This window comes from Ovis canadensis, chromosome 4 (assembly GCF_042477335.2).
Source record: "Ovis canadensis isolate MfBH-ARS-UI-01 breed Bighorn chromosome 4, ARS-UI_OviCan_v2, whole genome shotgun sequence".
Classification (NCBI taxonomy): domain Eukaryota; kingdom Metazoa; phylum Chordata; class Mammalia; order Artiodactyla; family Bovidae; genus Ovis; species Ovis canadensis.
In genome coordinates this window covers 30,763,897-30,790,404 of record NC_091248.1, presented here as the reverse complement: position 1 = coordinate 30,790,404, position 26,508 = coordinate 30,763,897, and the positions used below count along the sequence as shown (strand labels likewise).

At 41.4% G+C, this 26,508-nt stretch overlaps 1 protein-coding gene across 50 annotated transcripts in view; it reads left to right on the top strand.

Moving 5' to 3' along the window:
- ICA1 (islet cell autoantigen 1) overlaps positions 1-26,508 on the top strand; it is a 165,401-nt gene that overhangs the window by 14,304 nt on the left and 124,589 nt on the right. For 11 of the 50 annotated variants that reach the window (XM_069587524.1, XM_069587566.1, XM_069587552.1 and 8 more), the window contains 4 exons: positions 9,918-10,020; positions 13,985-14,150; positions 17,419-17,491; positions 23,308-23,431. In XM_069587524.1, the coding sequence (XP_069443625.1) occupies positions 10,004-10,020; positions 13,985-14,150; positions 17,419-17,491; positions 23,308-23,431 (380 nt within the window). In that variant the 5' untranslated portion in view covers positions 9,918-10,003. Of the gene's footprint in view, positions 1-1,795; positions 2,036-9,419; positions 9,503-9,917; positions 10,021-13,984; positions 14,151-17,418; positions 17,492-23,307; positions 23,432-26,508 lie in introns of all 50 variants that reach the window. The other 39 variants (XM_069587544.1, XM_069587519.1, XM_069587545.1 and 36 more) reach the window with 10 other exon arrangements.

Sequence of the window (26,508 nt, the reverse complement as noted above, 5' to 3'; positions counted from 1 at the left end):
AGTTATGCCTGGAGGAACTGCTTTAGTTTTTCCTCCCCATTTCTACTGAAACTATTTAGACATTTATACTTAAAACACTTTTCCTTCTCTATGTGGGAAAGAATCTTTCTAGACATGAGAAAAGGGTGAAAGTGTTAGTTCCTCAGGAGTGTCCAACTCTTTGCAGCCTCATGGACTGTAACTCACCAGGTTCCTCTGTCCATGAAATTTTCCAGGCAAGAATACTGGAGTTGGTAGCCATTTCCTTCTCCAGGGCATTTTCCCAACCCAGGGATCAAACCCAGGTCTCCTACAGTGCAGGGGGATCCTTTACTGTCTGAGCCACCAGGGAAGCCCAAGATAAACTTTTTGGGGAAAGGATGAAAAATATATTGAGCAAAATAAGAAGGAAGAACATTATTTTTCTAGCATGGTACCTAGCACCTATGACAAATGTGTGTTTCTTCTGCTCATTTGGCAGTTCATCAGAAGCCTGTGTCTGAGTCCTGGTGCTGGAGCCAATTTGCTTTGTTCTCTCTGGATCACAGGTCCCCAGTTGAAAAGGAAAGGGCTTTGTTCTGTTGTTTCTTAACGACCTCTAGATTCTAAGTTATACAACTTATATTACTGCTGCTGCTACTTATATTACTGCTACTTCAGTCGTGTCCGACTCTGTGCGACCCCCTAGACGGCAGCCCACCAGGCTCCCCCATCCCTGGGATTCTCCAGGCAAGAATACTGGAGTGGGTTGCCATTGCCTTCTCCAACTTACATTAGTTCTGTGGTTATATGTCAGAGAAATAAAACCAGCTATTGAAAACTGGTAGTAGTTCTAGATGAAGTTGTTCTCTGTAAAAACAGAAAGATGGAATGAGGAGAAAATTATATAAATTAGTATCCTGCAAAATTGGAAGTTAAATCCAAGAGACCTGCCACAGGTGTCCATTTGTCATGGAAAGTCGATTAGGAACTCTTAGCAAAGACAGGACACAGAAGGTAATCACTACATGTGAAATAAACTGCATCAAACATCTACCCTCCAGAAGCTACAAAGTATATCTCAATGCTGAAAAGTGACTAAAGGTGCTTTCAGAGATTGGTCCCCATATGTCCCCATGTGTCCCAGGTCACAGCTCTTGTTCTTAAAAGTTGTAGGAATGCACAGCTGCTTATGGTTGGCTGCGTGGATGTGCACGCGCGCGCACACACACATACACACACACCCATGCAGTTCTACCGTAGAAGCAGTTTGTTCTTTGCTTTCCGTCTGTCTGGAATAATACCCTCCCAGCATACCCACAGGGCTGCCCAGGTGGCACTAGTGGTAAAGAATCCTCCTGCCAGTACAGGAGATGCAAGAGATGAGGGTTCGATCCCTGGGTCAGAGAGATCCCCTGGAGTAGGGGAAAATGGCACCCCGTGCCAGTCAGTACTCTTCCTGGGAAATCCCACGGGCAGAGGACCCTGGTGGGCTGCAGTCCATGGGGCCGCAAAGAATGGGACATAACCAAGCAGCCGAACACACATACCCACACACACTCCTGCCCGTCCCCTGGCCAGCAACTACTGATTCTCGGAATCCCAGCCCAGAGGCCGTGTAGGGAGCCAGCCCAGTGCCCTGACCTCTCTTTTCTTCTAACCCTGGGTACCTCCCCCTGCCATGGCACTTACTCCCCATCACAGGAAGCGCTCAGCACTCCCAGACTTCAGATTCTCCTGTTCACTTATACACAAGTATCCCTGAAAGTCTGTGGCGGGTAGTGATGGCTAATTTTACAGGGGTTTAATTTTAAAGAATTATTCTGTATTTCATCAGATGATGTGAACTCGTTGCTCATGAGCTCTTTCACCATCTTATGTTGCATGAAGAAGAAAAATGACTACCAAACAGTTGATAAGGTATCGATTGTAGGAGACATCCAGCTTCAGGAAGGTTGCAGTGTGAACATATCTGCACCTGGGATTCAGTGACGTGTGGTGCCATGAAGCTGGTGTTTGGCAATGAGTGATCTTTCTATGGGATGATTCAGACATACCCCCCGCAGCTGCGTATACTGTAAGACTCTGTTCTCGTCTCTTGCAAAGTGTGTTTAAATGCTGGTGTGCACAACAGAATGAAGCACTTTAAGATGGTGACAGTTTTTAGTTAGAAAACACAGATTTTGAATAAGTTAGACACATGACAAATTTGGCAGTGGTTCCGACCTGCAGTTCAAGAGAGTCTTCCATATGCTCGGTACAGATTAAGGAAAAGGGGATACTGGACTCAGTTTCAGCTAGGACTCAAGCTAATAGAAAACCTGCTCACTGAGGGAGGAGAAAAACCTAATGTTTTTTCTTTTTTTTTCTTTTTAGGTTTTTTTTTTTTTTTTTTTTTTACTTTATTTTACTTGACAATACTGTATTGGTTTTGCCATACATTGACATGAATCCACCACGGGTGTTGGACAAGGAATTAATTTGAGACATGAAAACTGCCCAAGAGACACTTAGGAAACATGAGGCAAAAGGAAGCTTACTGTTGTTGTGGGTTGAGAGTATTGGTTTGGTGACACATAACTGCCCATCTTACCTTTACTCTGAGTAAGGGTTGGCTCAAGAACTTTAGACTCTTTGCACAATTCAAATATAGTCAGAAGTGCCATCAGCGAACTCCATAAGCTCCTAGAAAAGGGTTGTGGGCCAGAATAAATGTTCAGTGCAGTTGAAGGCAGCCTGTATGGAATGAAAATACTTGACGCATGTTACGTTTCCAAGGAGGAGAATCCAGTATCAGGATTTGAGGCAGCTAAAATTGACTCTTTTTGGAGCAGTGCATCAAACTTTGCTTAAACCAGGCTGGCTTTAGTGTTCTATGAACCTTGGAGTTATTCAGAAGAAACGTTAGCACATGTGTTGGCCAACCTGTGTGTTCAGAATGGCGTTTCAATAGCTACAGGAAATAGAAACAAGTGGGACAGCTGTGGTCTGTCCACATGGGTAGATAAAATTGAAGAGTCAACACGCCAAGCATGCAAGAAAAGCGGAGATGAGGATGAGCTTAATGATTGCACAGAACCCCTGTACAAAATGTGAACAAAATATCCCTCCTCCCTGTTTGTCCCGTTTTCCCCTCTTGGCAAGGTGGTCTCTCAGCCACATGGGTATATTTGAGGACAGCTCCTGTTTTGAATGCCTGGCCTTAGAGCCTGAGGAAATGGTAACCCACTCCAGTCTTCTTGCTTTGGAAATCCCATGAACAGAGGAGCCTGGTGGGCTACAGTCCTTGGGGTTGCAAAGAGTTGGACACAACTGAGCGACTGAACACACGAGCCTGGGGTAGAGATATTACAACTCCGTCAAAGTGCAGCCTGGGAAAGTCTTAAGAACATTAGGGTGGTCGTCTTGGTGTCACCCTTAGTGTCTCTGCTCGCCTCAGCGGGTGCCCTACCTCTGAGCAGGGCTACGTCTCTCCCCTTTATTACTTGTCTGAGATGCAGAACCTGCTCTTCACGTACTCATCCCCCCACCCTCAGGGTTGCTCCATCAGAATTAGGAACTATTCATTGGTCTATTAACTCATGGGCCCCTACTTCTTAGAGTGGGTCTTAAATTATTATTGGTTCATCTGCTTTGTCCTCGGGGAGACAAGAGTTTAGTGAGACACAGACATACATGTGGTCAGGTGGTGCTGAACTGAACAATATTGGTGCTTTTATTTTTCTCATCATGGGACTCAGAGTCCATAAGTAACTTGATACTTGCTCTTCGTTGCCTATCTCCCAAGGTAAGGTGACCACAAGTAGAACTTGAGGAAGTCTCTGGGCTATTAACCACCATTTATTTTGGGTTTCTTTCATAAGTGCCTTGTGGCAGAAGTGGAGAAATAGCTTCCTGTGCAGAATCATGAATTGAAGTATTAGCTATTCTTAGACTTTATTTCATTTTATAGGGCAAGTGATATTTTTACAGCAGAATTTACAAATTTGGGGATACATGAAGATTTCTTTAGATGTCTCTTGCAAATGTCAAGAGTCTCCTGGATCTGGAAATTATGTTTGTATTCATCCGTCTTTCCTGCTCAGCTAGCTTTGTCTACTACTATAGCCAATGATCACATGTATCATTTGAGCATTTAAAGTCACTAGTTTCAATGTAAAGTGCACACAAGATTTCAGACTTGATAGAAGATCATGAGTGCAAATATACAATTTGTAATTTTTAAATTGATTGCATGTTGGAATAGTATTTTAGGATATATTGGATTAAATATATATTTAAACATTTTTACCATTTCTTTTAACTTTCTTTTTTTAATGAATGACTTTTCCTGTTAATCTTTGCTAGGATTGGTATTTTCAACTTTGTGTGTTTGTTTAGAATGTAACCGTTCTAAAAGATATGTAGGATATCTCACAGCTGTTTCTATTTGCTTTTCCCTAATGTACTTAATGTACTTTTCCCTAATGCATTGCATTTCTGTTCTCATAATTCCCTTTTTATCAGTGTCTTTGTGTATGATTTTGTTCCCACTTGTATACCTTTTATGGTGAGGTGTCTATACATGCCCATTTTTGTTTTAACCTTTTGACTCCCTTCACCCATTTCTCCAACCACTTACCACCCACCTCTGGCAACCACCAGTATGGTATGAGCTTGCTTTTTGTTTGTTTGTTTTTGATTCCACATATAAGAGAGATTAGAATGTATTTGTCTTTCTCTATCTGATGTATCTCACTTAGCGTAATGCCCTTAAAGTGTATTTATGTTGTTGCAAATGGCAAGGTGTCAGTCTTCTTCATGTCTGAATAGTATCCCATTAGGGCTTCCCAGGTGGCTCAGTAGTAAAGAATCTACCTGCTGAGCAGATGTGGGTTCGATCCCTGGGTCAGGAAGATCCCCTAGAAAAGGAAATGGTAACCCACTCCAGTATTCTTGCCTGAAGAATTCCGTGGACAGAGGAGCCTGGTGGGCTACAGTCCATGGGGTCACAAAGAGTCGGACATGACTTAGCATTTAAACAGCAGCAAACAGCAGCAGGAATATCCTGGCTTTTTTTTTTGTATGTGTTTGTATGCGTATGAATGTGTATACACGTTACAATTTATCCACTCAGGCATCAGTGGACACTGGAAATTTAGCCTGTTTCTGTATCTTGGCTATCATAAAGAAGGCTGCAGTGAACATGGGGGCGCAGATATCTTTTTGAGTTAGTGTTTTCATTTCAGATAAATAACCGGAGATAGAGCTGCTGGATCGTATGGCAGCCCTGCTTTTCATTTCTTGAGGAACTGCTGCACTGTTTTCTGTAGGGGCTATGCCAGTTTGCATTCCCACCACATCCTTGCCCACACTTGCTGTCTCTTGTCTTTTTGATAATAGCCATTCTGACAGGTTTGAGGTGATATCTCACTGTGGTTTTGATTTGTATTTCCCTGATGATTTAGCATATTTCCATGTATCTGTTGGCCATCTGTATGTCTTCTTGGGAAAAATGTCTATTCAGATCTTCTCCTCATCTTCTAATCAGATTGATTGTTTTTGCTGAGTTGTATGAGTTCATTATATATTTTGGCTATTACCGCATATCAGATATATGATTTGCAAGTGTTTTCTCCCATTCAGGAGGTTGCCTTACATTAGCTTTTGAGTAAGATGATGTCCCCCTTATTTATTTTTCCTTTTGCTTCTTTGCTTTCGGTGTCAGATTCAAAAAGTTATTGCCAAGACCTACATTAAGGAGATTGCTGCCTATGTTTTCTAGTTTTATGGTTTCAGGTCTTACATTTAAGTCTTTGTCCCATTTTTAATTTGCTTTTGTGCATGATGTGAGATAGTAGTCCAGTCAGGTCTTACATTTAAGCCTTTGACCCATTTTTAATTTGCTTTTGTGCATGATGTGAGATAGTAGTCCAGTTTTATTCTTTTGCATATAGCTCTCCACTTTTCCCAACACAACTTTTTGAAGAGACTATTCTTTCCTCCTTGTATATCCTTGTCTCCTTTGTCATGAATTAATTGACTGTTTATGTATGGGTTTATTCTTTTTATTTTTTTAACGTGACTGTTAGATCATTTTAAATTATTTATGTAGCTCATAAAGATCTTCCCTGGTGCTCAGCAGTAAAAAATCCACCTGCCAGTTCAGGAGATGAGTTAGATCCCTGGGTCAGGAAGATCCCCTGGAAAAGGAAATGGCAACCCATTCCAGTATCCATGCCTGGAAAATCCCATGGCCAGAGGAGTCTGATGAGCTACAGTCATAACATCACAAAAAGTCTAAAATAAATGAATAAATGTAGCTCATAGTATGAATAAATGTAGCTCTGCTTCACAGAGCTGACCTAGACTATAGGTTCCTTGAGGCCAAAAATGGTGTCTGACACATTATATAGTCACTGCATGTTTGATAAATCAAACTGTTGTTGTGAAGTGAATGAATAGATGAGAATTATAATAATTTTTTAAAGTAATGATTTTGACACTGTGGATGAATTTAGGTGATAGTTCAGATGAAATGGATTTTGGCAGGAAGTCATTAAATGTTTGTTGTTTCCCCAGTGAATGGGGCTGAAGCATACATTAAAAGAGATGCAAGTTCGGGCAGCAGCTGCTACTCATGAGACGTTGAGATCTGCCCTGTACAGGCTAACCTGATTTTGCTACCCACTATTCCTTTGTTCTGCGTGCTAGATTGTTTCAGTTGTGTCCGACTTTGTGATTCCATTGACAGTAGCCCACCAGGCTCCTCTGGGATACTCCAGGCAAGAATCCTGGAGTGGGTTGCCATGCCCTTCTCTCTGTTGTTCTAGTGCCATATATAATACAGAAATTTGTTTAGGAGTGATCCATTTCCAGAGAGAATTTTTCCTGTGTATCATTTAGCTGTGGTTCTCAGACTTTAATGTGCCTAAAAGTCACTTGCAAAGCCTGTTACAAATGCAGATTCCCAAAGCCATTTCCAGAAATTCTGATTCATTAGGTAAGAGATGGCTCCCAGGAATCTGCATGTTACCACCCCAGAAGATTCCAGCATGACCCGTAAACAATACCTTGAGGAACACTGCTGTATGGCAGCATAATTTGGGAGTAGCCTGGAAGTTCAGGTAGAGGGGCAGTTTGCTTATTGATTTTTTCCCTTCTCCAGGGGATCTTCCCAACCAGGGATTGAACCCAGGTCTCCTACATTGCAGCCAGATTCTTTACTGTCTGAGCCGCCAGGGAAGCCCATTATACTATAAAGAACTCAAATTGTTAAATATTTTAATACTCACAAGTTGCAGCAAAGGAAACAGCAGTGAAAAGGCAACCTACTGAATGGAAAAAGATTTTGCAAACCGTATATTAGATAAGGGGTTAATATCCAGAATATATAAATAACTCCTACAGCGCAATGACAAAATGACTTACTCGATTATTAAAAAAAAAATAGGTAAAGGACTTGAATAGACATTTCTCCAAATGAGATATGCAAATTGCCAGTAAGCACATGAAACAATGCTCAGTGTGCATGACATGGTCAAGGAAATGCAAGTCAAACCACAGCGAGGTACCCCCTCACACCTATTAAGATGGTTGCTGTCGAAAAAAACAACAAACAAAATAATGCATGTTGGTGAGGATGCAGAGAAATTAGAATAATTGAAGCCCTGTTGGTAGGACTGTAAAATATGCACTTGCTATGGAAAAAAGTACAGAGATTCCTCAAAAAATAAAATAAAAAATAGAACCACTGCTATGTGATCCAGGAATCCCACTTCTGGGTGTATATCTAAAAAAGATAAAAATGGGATCTTGAATAGATATTTGCACACTGATCATTCACAGCAGTGAAGATTTGGAAACAATCTAGAGTTCCATCAGTGGATGAATGAATTAGAAAAAAAAGTGCTATATATACACAATGGAGGAGTATTTAGCACTAAAAAGGAAGGAAAACCTATCCTGTCCTACGATATGGACGAACCTTGAGGACGTTATGCTAAGTGGGTTGCCATGTCCTCCTTCAGGGGACCCTGGCCCAGGGATCGACCCCACGACTCTTACATCTCTTGCATTAGCAGCTGGGTTCTGTACCACCGGCACCACCTGGGAAGCCCAGGTGAAAGAAGGAATCACGGAAAGAGAAATGCTTAAGTATTCCACTTACGTGAAGTACCTAAGAGTCGAACTATATAGTAGAGTGATAATTGTCAGGGTCTGGGGGCAGGCAGAAATGGGGAGTTGTTCAATGCGGGTAGAGTCTCAGTCGTGCAAGATGAAAACATTCTGGAGCTCTGTTATACAACAGTGCACAGATGGTTAACGGCACTGTACTGTTTACTTAAGATTGTTCCAAGGATAGATTTGCTACATGGCTTTTATCATAATACAAAATTGATGAAAAAGTATCAGCTATCCTAATAGTTCATGGTGATAAGAAACTCAAGGAAAGAATATCATTTGTTTCCTTGGATAATACCTTATTTTGAGAAATTTTGTTGGAAGCCTTGAGCTACATAAAATAAATGTGTACTTGCTGTGAAGCTGTGTGGGTGGTGAGAGGAATGGAAGCTTGTGACTTCTCCATGATTTATTAAGTAGAAGGCAAGCCTTACTGATCATGTCATTCCCAAAGCAACGTGTCCAAAAACCTGGATGATCTCCAGGAGGAAGAGAGATGCTGATTGTGGGATGCTGTCATCTCAAAGGCATCCAACACTCAAGAAAATGTCATCCATTCTCTCTCCTGTGCCCATACCTGAAGCCTGGAATATCAGCACCTCGATTGCATTTCCCTTAAAATGTTTAAAAAATTCCTTAGAAACTCAAATCATTTTAGGGATCCTGGTTGCCAGGATCATTTCTGAAGCAGAGGGAGAACGGTTGGGTTGGTGTTGTTGGAGCAGCCAGAGCCTTCATATGATGAGCATTCACTCTGGCAGCCAGGAAGCCATCTGTGTCTGGTCAGAGGCCATTCCTTTAGGTAATGCGTTCATCCATTCTGGTAACTGGTAGGCACATGTCGCTGGGTGGGCTGGCTCTTCTCCCCGGGTTTGCCTAGCTCCCGTGACTGGGGCAAATGGTGGTGGTTTAGTTGCTCAGTCATGTCCAAGTCTTTGCAGCCCTTTGGACCATAGCACAGCAAGCTCCTCTGTCCATGGGATTTCCTAGGCAAGAATACTGGGGTGGGTTACCATTTCCGTCTCCAGGGGATATTCCTGATGGAGGGATCGAACCTGGGTCTTCTGCATGGCACGCGGATTCTTTACCGACTAAGCCACCAGGAAAGCCCAGGGCAAATGGAATGAGGTGCAAAAGCATCAAGTGACTCCCATATTTACTAATGAGATGAAAATACAGTACTGGGTTGATGGAAACTGAAATAATCAAATTTTCTTCCTTTGTACCTTTATGGTGTTTTGTTTTGGCTTCTCTTTTTGTTTGCTTTTGTTTCAGCAATGTGCTGGTTTACTTTTCAGAAATATTAATTATGAGAGATTTAAAATCTGCAGAGACCTACAGATGCAGTATACTCATGACCTAGCTTATCAAAGACAACACTGTGGGTACAAAGTCCATGTATATGCCTCTCAAATAATATTCCGTGTCCCTACTACAGTGGTAGCTGCTGTCTGGAATTTAGTGTTTGTCATTCCTAAGCATTTCTTTATACCTTCACTATATAATGCTTGTATATTTCAATAGTACGGAGTATTGCTTGCATGTTATGGTCTCATATATTCTGTAGTCTTCTGCAACCTGCCCTTGTCATTCAACCTGCTTGTTTACTTCTTAAACCTCATTTGGGATGTTTCGAAGCAGTGTTACTTAGCCAAACTACTCCAGATGCTGGGGTACAGTGTTACTGTGGAGTAATGTTTGGCTCCTAAAATGGCTTAGACTGAAAAATGTTATGTGTCAAATTAACGTAATAGTAGTATAGTGTGTAACTGTTCAATGTATTTGTTTTATTTCAGGTTATAATGTAACTTATGCTCTCGTGCTTTTTCCCTGCCCCTTCTCCCCAAATCATCAACAGTAGAAAAAAGAAGGAGGAGGAACCATGTCAGGACACAAATGGTAAATAATTTGTTGTCTCTTCTGAATTGGGGGAGGCTGTTGAAAAAGGAAAGCATGTGATATATACTCAATAAATATCTACTGAATGGAAAAATCAGGAGTCACAATGGCTATTAGCCTTCAGCCAGTGCTGAATGTGTGCTGTGCCGTGCTTGGTCTCTCAGTCGTGTCCGACTCTTTGCGACCCCACGGACTGTAGCCCACCAGTCTCCTCTCTCCATGGGGGTTCTCCAGGCAAGAATACTGGAGTGGGCTGCCATGCCCTCCTCAGAGGATCTTCCCAACCCAGGGATCCAAGCCAGGTCTCCTGCATTGCAGGCAGATTCTTTACCATCTGAGCCACCAACAAAGCCCCCATGCTGAGTATAGTCAAGTTCAGTATCCCTACTAAATGTAATATGAAAAGCAATAACCAAAAAGATTCTCTGAGAAATTCATCTACATGGAAATTTTTTTCTTGGGAATCTAGTGATAGCTTTTCTTACCATCATTTTTTCATTGTAATGAGTTGATACATTTTTCAATCTCTGTCTTATTTACAACTTTTAATATTAGAGTTCTAAGGGAATTTTATATAGGGCAGCTATAAAATAATAATGTAACTCTATAATGACAAAAATAACTCAGACTCATTAATTAATAACTCAGAAGTCATTAATAGTCATGACTTCAACCTTCATGAACATCCAGGAACCAGTCATTGCTGGAAATAGATGATGCTGAATAAAACAGATGTGGTCCTCACACGGCAATATTAGCACTGCCATTCACATGCCTATAACTCATCTAAGCATCATGTTAAATTGCTTATAAATTCAGGTCTGCTATAAGCAGTGTTTCTGAACCCTTTTGAAACCTTGATCCACCGGTCAAGGTGATCTTTGTCACGCTTTACCTCCTTTAATTTGAATCATGAAAGAATACAGTGCCTATTTTCATTTTTCAATGGTACAATTAATTATAATAAAGACTATACTTTTTAATCCCTCCTCTCTCAGTAGAGAAGCAGTCAGGTCCAGCTCCTCAGTAATATCAAAAGTCACACTTTAAAAGAATTTTGCATGTCTTAAAATGTAATGAGCTTTAAAACGTAATTAATAAACAGCTAAGGGATTTTGTTTCCCTGAGTATCCCCATTTGACAACTCTCTAAGAGTTGTCAAACTGTTTTTTTTTTTAATTGTTCCATCTTGCCTCATTAAGACAAACGGATGGCTTCATCCCTTGACCCTCGTAATGGCTGACATATCTTGGCTGCAGGCGCAGGGAAGCAGGTAGTTAAGCCCCCGCTTAACCACCTGGGAGAGCCCCAGGAGGTGGGCCCTTCCCCAGAGCCTTTCTCCCCTTTACCTTTCAAAGCCACTTTACCACTTGCTACTGAAATGTGAGGGCTGCAGAGAACATTGAAATGCACGCTGTGCTGCGATTTTGAAGCTTGGATTTTAATCCTCTGTGATTCTGGACAAGATTCTTAACATTTTGAAACCTGAGATTCCTCATTTGTTAAATGACAGGAGTGAAGGGTGTTGACTAGATCTCCAAAGACCTTTCTCCCCCGCTCCTCAAAATGAAAATTTTTTTAAATCTATGACCTTTGACCAAAAAAAAAAAAACAATAGAAGTCCACCCTACTCCCCACTCTTGAAAATTCCTTTCCCTTGAAATAGCCACAGTTTTGGGAAGCATATTCTTCCCATCTTTTCTTTCAGCTGCTCTGGGTGTCTGTTGCTTTGCATGGGCGCTCTCTAGTTGCAGTAAGCGGGGGCTGCTCTTTGTTGCGGTACGCGGTCTTCTGGTTGTGGTGGCCTCTTGTTGCAGAGCACAGACTCCGAAGTGCGTGTAGTGATGGCGCGCTAGAGTGTGCAGGCTTCAGTAGTTGCGGCACACGGGCTCAGTAGTCATGGCACATAGACTTAGTTGCTCCATAGCATGTGGAATCTTCCTGGACCAGGAATGGAACCCATGCACTGGCAGGCAGGTTCCTAATCACGGGACCACCAGGAAAGTCCTCTTCCCATCTTTTTAACGCACATAGTATGTAGAAGGATTATCTTTTATGCAAAAGTTAGACATATTTTCATTTCCTTTTCTCTGATTTAAGCTCATAATAAAACCTTTTAATTTGCATTTAATTTTAAATAATTATGTATATTTAAGATGTGCAACATGATATTATGATATACATAGTGAAATCATTACTGCAGTTAAGCTATTTAACATATCATCTCCTTTATAGTTACCACTTTCTGTGTGTGATGAGTGCGCATGAAGAGTAATGCTCCCCTCCTAGCCTGTTTGCAGTGTTCAGTACAATGTGTTCAACTATTAAGTGTGGTCATCGTGCCTATACGTTTGATATCTAGACATATTCCCAACTTTGAAATAATGCAGAAAGATATAAACCATAATCCTTTGCCTCTTTCCAAAGATAACCATTGCTAAGGAAGTCATCTGAAACTCTGATTTTTTTAAGAACAAGTGTGTGAATCAAAACTTGTAAATGTTATCCGGCAAGATAGTATAAATCATCAAGGTTTGAGATACATATTTCGGTGTAATAGTATAAAGCAATTTCTGCTTTAGAACCCAAGTCTGGCACATTTGAGTGCTAATCGGATGGGATGGAAGAAGTTATGTGTCTGCAGAGGGAGACACCTGGGGGTCCCATGTGAGCTTCTGGATGGGAACCCTAGACACACAGGAGGTGGGGACAAAACCAGGAAGGATGGAACCCCACGGCAAGCTTTCTGTCAGTGTTTGGGTACCCTGGGCACTTTTACAGAATTCCACTTCATTTTCAGTTGAGCTTTTTCTAATTTCTTCTTGACACCCCTTTAAAAAAAAACTTTTTATTTTGTATTGGGATATTAACAAGCCAATTAACAATGTTGTGATAGTTTCAGGTGAACAGCAAAAGTCAGCCATACATATACATGTATTCATTCTCCCCCAAACTCCCGTCCCATCCGTATAACTGAGCAGAGTTTCCTGTGCTATACGGTAGGTCCTTGTTGGTTATCTATTCTAATAAAAACAGTCATGTGTACATGTCCATCCCCAAGTCCCCAACTATTCCTCTCCCTCGCCCTTCACACAGCAACCGTTAGTTCCGTCTCTGAGTCTATTCGTGACACGCTTTTGGATGTGATCTTCGCTGTGCTTTTCCTGAAGAATAGCTTCCTATCTGTATTTCAACCATTTATGTTTAAGAAGTTAACGTTTTAATATGAAATATCCATAACCAATTAAAAAAATTTTTTTTCAAAATTTTTTGTGTCTGTAGTAAGAACACTTGACATGAGAGCTACCATTTTAACACAATTTTAAGTGTAGAATACAGTGCTGTGGACTACAGGCACCATGAATTGCAGGCACACGGTTGTACAGCCGATCTCTAGAACTTAACTCGTCTTGCACCGCTGAAATTTTATGCCTGTCGATCAGTAATTTCCCCTTTCCTCCTCCCTGTCCAGCACCAGGGAACCGCCACTCTGTCCTCTGATTCTATGAGTTTGACTATGTGAGGGACCTCTGTGACAGCTTTCAAGTATGCATTTTTGCAGGCCCTTATCTCTGCTTTTCTGCCATCACTTCAGTGTTGGCTGCAGTGCAGACTGGAGAGAACTTTGGTGTTCGGCTTTATCTCTGACTCCCTCGGGTGCTTGAGGCAGTCCCCTTGCCTGGCTTGGCTTCCCTTTCTCCGTTTCTCCAGTCTTTCAATATCCGAAGTCCTCAAGCTTGAGTTTCTTGGTTTCCTGCCAAAGTTTCTTAATTTCCTCACTAACTTTTAAGGTTTTGGTGTAAAACTTAGACTTGATTAACCTTTTGGTGTAATAACCGTGTAAGAAAGCACTTCTGTGTTTAGTAATGTTGTGAATGTTTGGAAACATTTGCTTGTGCTCTGATGTCTTAAATCTTTTTGAAAGTCGTGAGTAAAACATCTCTTTGAATGCCTGTGCCTTTAGCAGTTATCCCTGGGACTTACACAATCGATATCCCCAAGACAAGTCAGTTGTGAATAAGATGCAGCAGAAGTATTGGGAAACGAAGCAAGCCTTTATTAAAGCCACGGGGAAGAAAGAAGATGAGCATGTCGTTGCCTCCGACGCAGACCTGGACGCCAAGCTAGAGGTGAGCGCTTCATGGCCCTTGACCCCTGTATGGCCGTCCTGCTAGGGACAGAATCTGAGAGTGTATTCACAGAAGCAAGCATATAGGTGTGCTTTGTATTTGAAAACATATTGCAAACAAATTCATTCATGAGGAAAATCTAGGATCAGATCAACTGAATTCCAGCATATTTTTTTAAACCCACAATTCTTCTGTAACCGCCAGTATACCTCAGTTAATTCATTTTTTAAGCACTTTATTGGAATGCATGAAATGTGGTAAATTCTCAATAAATGTTGAAAAACATTAACTCAAAGAGCCAGTGCTGTTATAGATAGCTAGGGTCAGACAAATGGTTACATTTAAAGAAAAAAAAAGGATGACAGCAAAAAGTCCTAGAACATGAGTCTAATAAGGTTGTGTTGAATCCTGGAAAATTCAGGAATGAATTAACTAATATTTAGTTAGACTATAATAACATAGTAAGCTGAATTAGTAGCTGATTGGCTCTCAAATAACTGGTGAAAGGGCCACTAATTTGCTGCCTTGCTGGGCATTCTCCTGATACTTTAGATCAAAATTTAAAAAGCATTTGCTGTACATCAGAAGCTAACACAACATTGTAAACCAACTATACTCCCAAAAAAATTAATTTAAAAAAATTTAAAAGCATACTTATCACTTCTGTGAATGAGAGGGCACAGAGAGAAATAATGTGTTATGTGGTCTGATAAGAATTGAGAGTGATATCAAAACATAAGCTACAATTCATGAGCTGAACACTTAATGAGAGGAAGGTCAAATGTTCAAGGTTTCAAAAAGCATTCTGAGAAGGGTAGGGCCAGGATGGTGCAAACCATGCTTCTCCTGGGAAAGAGAGGCTGAAGGGGAGATTTTAGTCACCGATTCTCTGGGATGGGCTGTCATGTGGAAGAGGATAAGGTTCATTCATCCTGTGTACCTGAGGAAAGAGCTAGACCCAGCGCCATTATTTCCAGAACTCACCTCTCATGGAATTATCTCAAGTGTTCGTTTGCCTGCCCTCTCTCCATCAGGGGTCAGATTCCATGTCAGCCTTATTCACTATTGTGTGCTCAGCCAGACACACAGCACACATTCAGTAAGTATCAGTGAATAAGTATGCACGGAAATACAAGTAACATGAGTTCCCAACCCTCTCTCCTGTCAGTGGGATTGTTCTAACCGAAGCTGGGCTTGACAGAGATGCTCTAATAGAGATTCCTGCAGCGGAGAAAAGAACCAGGAGGCCTCTATTCTTTTTTCTTTTTTAAGAGATAATATACTTTTGGAAGGGGGTTGCCATGTCCCGTGGCATGTGGGATCTTAGTTCCCTAAGCAGAAATTGAACCTGCATCCCCTGAACTGGAAGCATGGAGTCTTAACCACTGGGCCACCAGGGATGTCCCAAGGCCTCTATTCTGATTTTAGTATTCTAAATAGAATTGAAATGATAAGTTGTATATGCTTCTCTTATCTTATAGATTTATTTTTTCCTCTTAACAACCTAGTAGTAATACAAGCATTATTCAAATTTAGTATGTTAATTTCTAGTATGTGAAACAAAATGCAGTAATTTTATGTTTATATCTAGGCTCTTGCAGCAGCATTTCAGGCTTCCCAAGTACTCTTGCCTGGAAAATCCCATGGACGGAGGAGCGTGGAAGGCTGCAGTCCATGGGGTCGCTGAGGGTCGGATACAACTGAGCAACTTCACTTTCGCTTTTCACTTTCATACATTGGAGAAGGAAATGGCAACCCACTCCAGCGTTCTTGCCTTGAGAATCCCAGGGACGGGGGAGCTTGGTGGGCTGCCATCTCTGGGGTCGCACAGAGTCGGACTTAGTAGTGACTCTGTGACTGAAGACTGAAGTAGTGACTGAAGTGACTTAGTAGTAGTAGTAGTAGTAGGTGGCACTAGTGGTAAAGAACACACCTGCCAGTGCAGGCTGACGAAAGAGGCACAGATTCCATCCTTGGGTCGGGAAGATCCCCCGGGGGAGGGCATGGCAACCCACTCTAGTACACTTCCCTGGGAAATCCACGGACTGAGGAGCCTGGCGGCTACAGTCCATGAGGACGCAGAGTCAGACACTGAAGCACGCAGTCAGAGCCAGAAGCAACTTAGCATGCACGCACGCATTCTCTACGTGACCAAGATTTATCATATTAAGCATTCGTAAGAGTGGTTTTTAATCTTTTCAGTATATATGCATATGTCCATTTTTATTAGAACATTTGGTCATATTTATCATGAAGCCAGCCTTCTGTTTTGACTCAAACAATGAAGTGCTTTGTAACACCAGTTGTAACGGCTACCTCACCATGGCCAGTAAGCCAGGGGAGAGGGAGAGGAGCCTTGCACTCCTTTCCCTGGTGGCTCTTCAGAGGCACAGCTTTGTCTGCCAGGTGTTTTAATTGATACCAGCACTGGTCTCTGAGTCAGTGGACAGAGGGTGGAGAAAGTGTGATGTCTCTGAACTATCTGCTCTCCTTTAAAAAAGAAAAATTGGAGTATAGTTGATTTACAACTGTTTTATCTTCTCTTGAACTGTCTCCATTTCTGAAGCAAAGACCAGAAATTAAAATCTAGTTAAATTATTCCCCCCCATAGCCCACCTGCTTTCCCCTTAATTTTCTCTGTTATGGCCGTAGCATGACATATTAGGTTTCTTCTACATGTATTTTATGAAATAATTGGGAAAAGGAGTGATAGGGGCTGCTAGCTAAACTCCATTTTACCAGATGTCTTCAAAGCAGACAGAACATTCAGCTGATTAATTTTTGTTTGTTTTTATAGAGTTGTTTAAGTATGCATTAGGATCATAGAATAAGCTAGCGCCGTGTTTTAAATATGATGCTTAATTGACAGATCCTCCATTTGGAAAAAAAGACAGCAAGTGGTAAAAAGAAATAAATTAGATTATGAATGAATATTGGGTCTCTGGTTTACCAAGTCCTCTAATGGGCCCTGCACTTAGAATTCCTGTTTTTCAGCTATTATTTGAGTAGTCTGGAGGAAATCATCTTCCTGCAGATCTCATTTTAGATTGCAGACATGATGAATTCTAATAAATATAGAAAAACAGGAGCATGTTTAAAAGCTTTGGTCACATTTTCTGTTTAGTACATCACATAACACCAAGCACACTTAGGCATATGATCTTGTTTTTAGTGGGCAAATCAGACATTATGGTTATATTCAATGTAATTGTTTTTTATTTCACTGCTGCCTGTTTTATTTAGCATTTTGTTTGTGTTTTTATTGTAGCTGTTTCACTCAATTCAGAGAACCTGTCTGGACTTGTCTAAAGCAATTGTACTCTATCAAAAAAGAATATGTTGTAAGTATGCCTTAAGTATGAATATTGACCAAATAGACAGTAAGATATTGGATATTTTGCCTTAATGTGTAATTTTATATGTTTAGGAGGCAAGACAAGAAAACAAATGTTTCAGGGTGTCTGTCTTTGCTCTTTAATTGGTAGGTTGGGGTCTTTAAAAATTTTATCAGAAATTCTTCACATAGGCTGTTCATCTCTCAGTGCAAGTACAATTACAGAGGAGTTTTGCATTGAGTCTACCATGGATAAACATGTGCCACTTCTTTTCCTAGTTATAAAAAAGTTTTCTCAGTTTTATATCATGAGATTTAAAATTTTGGAGCTGTTACCATTTGATTGCCTAGGCTCTCTCATGTCTAGTTTTGTTCCTTTTAAAATGACCAAATGAAGAGAGAAGGCTCATACAGTTAATCCATTGACTATATTTTGTTGACAGCACTTCTTCCTGAACATTTTTTAATGTCAGATAGATACTGGTTTTTTTAGGGAATAAGATTTTCCTATGGTCATCCCATCTTAAAATCATTACCAACAGAGTTGTGTCTGAAATGCTAAATATCAAGTTGTATGTTACTTTGTTTTTAAATTTCCATGTGGAGATCGTTTAAGAGTACAATTTCTGTATTTCTGAGACTAAACGATGAGAAGTTTGTTTCTGACTCCTAAAACCCCTTTCCAGTAATGACAAATTAACAGTTGGCCATTTTCCTTTATTAGTAATCTTTTATGAAGACTCTTTTGGGGAAGTACAAAATCCTAGGATTTAGAGGCAAAATTTGGAAAATTATCTGTGTTACCATTTACCAGATATTTGAGCTAAGATGTCTCCAGCACTATCACGCCATAGTCTTCAGGTATGAGACAGGCCAGACACGGGGCACACTGCCTCCGACATTTCTCTGTCCCACACCCAGCCAGTCACAGGTGCTGGTCAGTTTTGCCAGCTCACTTGCTTCCCGGTTCTCCTTCCTCTGCCTCTTCATGTTACTGCCGTCGTTCAGGCCACTGTCATCACTGTCTTCCTTGATTGGCTGCATCAGCTGCCTAACCGGTCTCCCTGCCCCTGCTTTTGCCTCCTCCAGCTCATCATCCACGTTGCAGTCAGAGAGCACTCAGCCAGCTCCTGGAGCTCCCAGGGGTCAAAGCTGGAGTAATCTGAGCAACAACATAAATGATGAATAGTGTTAGCTTATAACCCATGAAGTGAGATAATGTCCATCAAGTGTGTGTACAGAAAGAAGCAAAGAAACGGAGGAGAAGAAATAGTTCTTCCTTACGAAATAGTTGCGATTAATCTAGGAAGAAGGAGGGAACCACCGAATCACCTAATGGTTTTTCCGTCACACCCACAGAAAGAATTGTGACACGCATGATTCCCGGAAAGATGTTACAGTTAGTGAGTGAAAGTTTGAGAAGAGACTGCGTCTTCGTACAGTCTTCTGAATTTACTCCCAAGATTTTTAACAGTTACGAAAGGAAAAAGAATCTTAATTTTACAGTGGGGAAATCCAATGACATGACATGAACGAAATGATAGGGGTTAGTTAACATCACCAGTAATGACGTGTGTTGATCTCCTGTAGCCCTGATATCTTACACTGAGAAGGAGACTCCACCTCTGCTGTTTCCTTCCCCTAAACCTATAACCCCAGTCTAATCGTGAGAAAGCAAACAAACCCAAATAGAGGACAGACCACAAAACACCTGACCAGTACTCTTAAAGGGCACCAAGGTCATAAAAGTCGAGAAAGACAGAGAAACTGGCACGGGTTGAAGGAGACCAAGCAGACTTGACAACTCAATGCACTGTGGGAGCCTGGAACAGAAAAGGGGCATTAATGGGAAAACTAGGAAAATTCACTAAGATTGTAGTTTAAATAGTAATACTGTATCAGTGGTATTTTCCTAGTTTTGATCAGTGTACAACAGTTACATGGATTTCCCTGGTGCCTCAGTGGTAAAGAATCCACCTACCAAACCAGGAGATATGGTTTTGATCCTGGGTCGGGAAGATCCCCTGGAGAAAGAAACGGCAACCCACTCTAGTATTCTTGCCGGGGAAATCCCATGGACAGAGGAGCCTGGCATGCCCAGTGTATGGGGTCACAAAGAGTCGGACATGACTTAGCGACTAAACAACCACAACAATAGCCATGGTTGTATATGATGCTAACGTTAGGGGAAGAAGGGTGCATAGGAACTCTGTATCCTATTTACAGTTTTCCTATCAGCCTAAAATTATTTCAAAATAAAGTTTTTGTTTTTTTTTTTAAAGTACATTGGATCATATTCTTCTGCTGAGAAGCCTCCAGTATCACTTAATGTAAGATGTACACTTCCATACCACGGGTTACAAATTCCTACTGGATCTGACCCTGCTCACCTCTCCAGCCACTTTTGCTCTTACACGCCACATGACCTGAGGACTTTTGCACTACCACTTCCTCCATCTGGGATGCCCCTGCCCTCATTGTCTCAAGTGGCCCCTTATCCCAAAGCTCAGCTTATTGTTCTCCTGCTCAGAGACACCTTGCATGACCACCCAGCCCAAAACTGTTACCTGTCACTCTCTCTTACGCCCCCCCACCCCCACTCCCGTCTTACCTGGAGTTTTACTTTTTGTGTGTTGAGTTTGAGTTTTGTATTTTTTAATTCTGTCTCCTGTTCCTTGAACCTAAGCTGCATCAGCAGGGTCCTCATGTGTCTCGTCCATCTCTTCATTTCCAATGGCAAGAACAGTGCCTCGTACAATGAGATCATCTATAAATTTGTGCTAAGTGAATTAATGCTACCAAGCTAATTGGTTTTATAGTTCTTTGGTTCCCTTTTCAGGGCACATCTGAAAATCTAATCAGCAATTAAATATGAATAGGTTTTTATTTGTCTCTGAATTAAGTCCTCGTTAAGTGAAACCTTAAACATAGGAACATTAAGAGTGATCTGATAACCTGTGTTGCAGCTGAATTTTAAACTTTGTAAATTTATTTCAGTATTTGGATTTTAAAATTGAAATTAAAGAATGAACATCCCTTCTTAGAAAATGACACAGTCATCACTAAGTCATCCAGCCGGGAGCCTGAGGCCCCTCAATCTTCCCACCACCCTCTGAGCAGCCCTGTCCCATTGATCAGAGTTCAGCTGTCAAAATGAAGCCTGTCTAGCACCCCAAGTTTAATCCTCAAGTGTGTAAAATAGCGAAACCTGAATTCTCAAATGCTCCAACCTACTTAGGTTTGTCTAGCAAAGAGTACATTTTATCAGCCTCATAGTCCCTGGGTTGGGAAGATCCCCTGGAGAAGGGAATGGCACCCCACTCCAGTATTCTTGCCTGGAGAATCCCATGGGCAGATTAGCCGGGCAGGCTACAGTCCATGAGGTCGCAGAGAATCGGACACTACTAAGCGACTAGCACTACTCACACACATAGTCATTTAGGGCCATGAACGAGTTTTCTTCCCTAAGCTCATGTGTTCATTTGTATGTGACTTGAGGCTTCAAGGTAAAGAAGGTGACAGCAGCCTCACACTGTTGTAAGCAAAGATATGAAATTGTCCTAATTGTGCAGTTGAGTGAGTCCCATGTTAGTAAGTGGCAAGGAAGAAGAACGGAAGGTGGTAAAAAACAACAACACTTCTTAGAGGAATTTTTTTTTTTTACCTAGAACCATGACATATAAGTATCAGATAAGCATTTAAAGTGAAGTAAAGTATACAGGGATAACAAGGCAAAAATTATAGTTAATTCAGTTTCACAAGCATTTAATTAATGCCCTGAATATGACTTTTCTGCTCAGCCTTGGGAATCCATAGTTTGGATGAGATCCCTATCGAGAAAGCTGGGATTCTCATGGGAAAAGTAGACACGTGCCCACCCACAGACACTCCAGTACCCGGTGCCGAGAGGGCGCTGCTGTCACAGAGAAGGAGGGGTCACCCCCTTCACAAAGGAGGTAGCTTTTGAGCAAGGCTTTGACCAATGCACTCGATTTTGAAAAAACAGAAGGGGAAGGAGAGTAGTCCTTCACCATCAGGGAAAATGGATTCGAAAAACCTCTTCTCCATAGAATGTTGAACGTAAACTGCAGTTACAGTTTAATAAGGAAACAGTCACTTTCCTGCATTGGAGAAGGAAATGGCAACCCACTTCAGTGTTCTTGCCTGGAGAATCCCAGGGAAGGGGAGCCTGGTGGGCTGCTGTCTATGGGGTTGCACAGACACGACTGAAGCGACTTAGCAGCAGCAGCAGCAGCAGCAGCAGCAGCAGCAGCAGCAGCAGCAGCAGCAGCAGCAGCAGCAGCAGCAGCAGCGTTAACATTCACCTTTGGGTTACTGGTTCCTGGCTAATGTTTTCTAGTTATTGCTGGAGATGTTGTGTCAGGGATGGGGTGCATCCCGAAAGAAGTCTGGATTGTACATGAAAACGGGCAAGAATCCTGGCAGCATTTAGAAAACGTTTTTAGAGACAAGTGATCGGTAAATGCATCAATACAGCGATGTGAAATGCGAGTAACGTTCAAAGTGCATCCCTGTCAAAAGCTGTGCTTAGAGAAAAAACGCATGCAAGGAAGCTCAGCGTCACTGCTTGCCTGTGGCTCAGCTGTCAGTAAAAGTGTATTCAGGCCAGTGGCTGCAAAATAGCGCATACATCCATGGAGTGGGTGCACCACACTGATGAAGTTAGTCCCCATGGCAGAGAGAGAGAGAGTTTTGCTATTATAAATAACTGTGCTATGATTATATCTATCTATATATCTTCGTGCCCATTTTACTACTTCCTCAGGATGTACTCCTATCAGAAGTACAATGTCAAAAGAGATATACAATTTTGACTTTAAAAAATGTTTTTTAGAGATTCTTTAAAAAAACTGTACTTAATTTTGTTTTTCAGTTTTTTGGCCATACCTTGTGGTATGTGGAATCTCAGTTCCCTGACCAGGGATCGAACCCACGCCCCCTGCATTGGCAGCACAGAGTCCTAACCTGGACTGCCAGGGAACACCCACAATTCTGATTTTTAAATATTTACTGCCAAATCAGTCAGTAGAGAGCTTGTAGCAGAGTCCCTTTCTTACCAGTAGCGCCCTCTGAGGTTGTCTTTAAAAGTAAGGCCAAATACACAAATATTGAATCATTTTTGTTGTATACCTGAAACTAAATCAATGCGGTATATCAGTTATACCTCAATTTTATTTTTTAAAACTGTAAGGTCCAAGTTAGGCATAATTCAGATTTGAGTCCAGCTCTGCATTTTAAAAATCTGCCAAGTCATCAGCCTGATTACCTACATACCCTCTGTCTCCACCCGCCTCCTCTCACCAAGTACTTGTGCCACGGATAAGATATTTGAGTTGCTGCACAATCAAGTAGAATGTTATTCAGAAGGCAGAGATCAAAAAGTCAGCAAGAGGGAATAAAAGGAGGAAACTGGCCCTACACTATAGGCCGCCACAGAAGATTCCCACAGTCATACTCCACAACCCAACTTTTTAGTTTCAGCCCAGAGCAGTGCATTATCGGCTCGCTTTTCAGTACAGAGGTCATCTTCTGGTTCTGGTTACAGGGCAGCAAACGAACTGACAGATGTGCTGAAGTGAATTTGATCTCTCATTTTGTCAATGGAAGAACAACATGAAAGTTAAATGCAGCGGTGGGGGGTGGGGGGTGGGGTGGGGAGGCCTACCTCACAGCCTGCCTCTTGGATTTAATTTCCTCTCGTCTTTGTCTGTAGAAGAGAGGACCTTGTGATTTGCCTCTTTCCTTTTCTCTGTAATAAAAATGTTCATTGTTCATGGCCCCTTTTGGTCTTTTCTCCATCAGTCTTGTCTCAAGAAGAAAACGAACTGGGAAAATTTCTCCGGTCCCAAGGCTTCCAAGATAAAACCAGAGCGGGAAAAATGATGCAAGCGACAGGAAAGGCCCTCTGCTTTTCTTCCCAGCAAAGGTGTGTGGCCTTCACTGGGGCTCTGCTGGTGGCGATCGAGGGAGGGGGAGTCTCCTGAGAATCTGGGACCCACTCACTCATGAAGGGAACCTGCCCCTGGTCTTTAGAAGGCTCTTGTCTGAAATTGAGGGCCGCCTCTGTTCACAGTTGTTAGTCTGTTTGTATTCAGCTCTAAGATAGCATGTATAATCTTTTTCCTTCCCTATTAATTTTTAAAAATGTTTTCATACCTCTTCTGGTCCGTAGTCATACACCAAGCCTGTGAGTGCTGTCCTTGGCTTATAGTTTGACCCCCTGCATTGTTTGTAGCAATCTGTCTGATCCCCTTTCAGCAGGAGCCTAATGAGACAGGGCGGAAGGGTTCGCTCACTGCTCTCTGGGGGCAGTAGACTTGAGAAGGGGTGCTGTTCAAGATGCTCTCTATAGTTTTGCTCAGACGATGGGGCAGCAGCAGCAGCAGCCTCATTGGAGGAGAGCTTACTAGAAATGCAAAATCCACCCCCACCCTGGAACTGCTGAATCCATATCTACATTTTAATGGGTTCCCCAATTATTTTCCATGTACATTCAAGTTTGAGAAGCTCTGGGCCAGAGAAAATTGTAGTAAATCAGTGACTTTCTTTCTTAACACTACTATGACTCATGTCAGGGTCCGCATGGAATAAACAGGAGCCACTGCAGAGACACACTTGGTATCTGAGGCAGTGACCTTCCTCCCCTCCTCCTCCTTCCCCAGTAACTAAGAAGCCCTCTTTCCCCAGTGTCACTCACTAGTATTAGGCAAACTTTATACCAAAATGTTATCCCTAAATAAGGCTTGTGGGCAATCGCCAAAAATATTCGGGCTACAAAAATTTTACTCACCCAGCCTGTCCAACAAATTAACCGTCTCTTGTTAGTTTCTCCTTGCTGCTTTTCCCTCGAAGTGGACCAGGAGCAGACCATCACCTGTTCCTAGGAAGACCAAAGAAAGTTGGGGTAGGAAAAAAAGACCAGCTGTGTCCACTTCTCAGTGGTCCCCCTTGTGGGCATTTTGGTTCTTTCTAATGACATTTGGACCCCAGCTTTCATGGTTGAATGGAAAAATTTCCAAGAGTTTTCTACCCCAGCTTTTCAAGATAAGTGTTTATAATCTTGAATTGTACCCTTTAATCTTATTTATAACTGTACTCCTTGTAAAAAATAATACATATTAATTCTAGAAAAATTTTAAAACAAGAAAAAAACAAAAAAAAATTAAAACGACTCAAATTTTGCAAATAGAGATTGACTCACTTTTAACCCCTTGATAGATGCTTGCAGTGCTTATATGCTTTCCACAGTCTTACAGGGATCATTGATTCTTGAAAAACCTTTCATAAATTATCCTGTATTATGTATATGGTTATCACTAATTTCAGTGGGAAAAATTCTTATACATACCTTCATGCTAAGATTAACATCCATTTATGGGAAAGAAACCAAATCCTTGGACATAATCGCTCCAAGAGTTACCATTACTGATCATATAATTTTATAACATTGCTATCCAATTATACCCTTTCATACTCATGTGGCAAGCTATCTCACAAAGCATATGGCACCTTAAGTTCATATAGTCTAACCTTTGGATACAGACAAAAACACTGAAAGAACGCAAATGATACTGGAAAGTATCATTGCAATAAACCTGTACAGCAATACAGCAGACTGCCCTGTATCCATAAATTAATGCAGCTTGCCCAGTGTTGCAGTTTGGAAGACGGCCTCCTACAAGATGGCTCTGATTCCATGATGCTCAAGTGCTCACCAGGCACATGAAATCAAAACAAGTGCTCTGCACATGAGGAAAGAAGGAGGAGGATATAAACTCTCATAAAGTCGAGTTCCCAAACCTCGCATGGACATAACTTGGGATTTGCCAGAATATATTTTTAATGTAAACAGCATTGTCCCATATAATTTTGTATAGTACTGCATACTGATTATTTAGCAAATTGGTTTTTGACCAAATAATCCTGTTTTTATGTCCATGTATACATTTTATAAAACATCCATAGCATAGTATTTCATCATCTGGGCATGTCGTGATACATTTATCCCAGGCCCTCTGTCCACTCTCTGTGTCATTTCTACCTTTTCCTACTAAAGAATAAATATCTTTGGGCTAGACTTTTAGGTATTCTATTGATTATTCTCATTGGGTCGATTTTAATGAATGGAAACATGGGCTGGTCTCTCACTGAAGCCTGACATCTTCAGTTATTGAATTTTTTCCTGGTCTAGACTCAGTCCCTTGTACCACAAGTGAATGGGTCTTCACCTTTCTGATTTTATGTGAAACAAGTTACAGAAAGAAATGATGTGACTTTCCACACCTTTTTCTTTTCTTTAAGATATTAACACCCATCATCATGTATTACATGCTCAAAGGTTCCTAACCTTACAGTAGTCCGAGAAATGGAGACTATTTTATTCACAAGACTCTGTATCAGCCAGTTTTGTAAAACTGGCAAACTCTAAAAGCAGAGACAAAGGAGACCAGAAATGAATGGGATCCTTAGAGGGACAGCTGAGGGCTCTTTCTTTAAATAGAAGTCTCCGATTTTATAAACCTTCACACCAGCGTTAGTTTTACTCACTTTATTTGGTAGTCATTGCTGCCATTGCCCACTCAGTTTGATGAAAAGTAAGTATTAAATTTAATCCACTGGTGATAAAACACAAGCTTACTTTATGGCACAACAATACGTCTTTGAAAACAGCCCACGACATCTAGGTAGGATGATGTGAGCAAGCTATTTTTAGAGAAGTACTGAATGTTTAATAACGATGCTTTACAGACGAGGAAAACTGGAGAAAGTAGTAAAGGGAGTTGTTTCCCTTTTGAATAGTTTGTTGTCCCATCTATAATCTTAGAGTGCGGTATACGGGTCAGGCACTGTGATGTTGATGGAACTGCCAAGAGCTGACTTCAGCTCACTGACATCATTGTTCCCTTCAGCTTAACAAGTTTGCCCTTAAATTGAGATGCAAATACTAGTCTTTTATGTTTTGAACCTGTGCCCTGCACCTTCATGGAGACGACTGTATTTTAA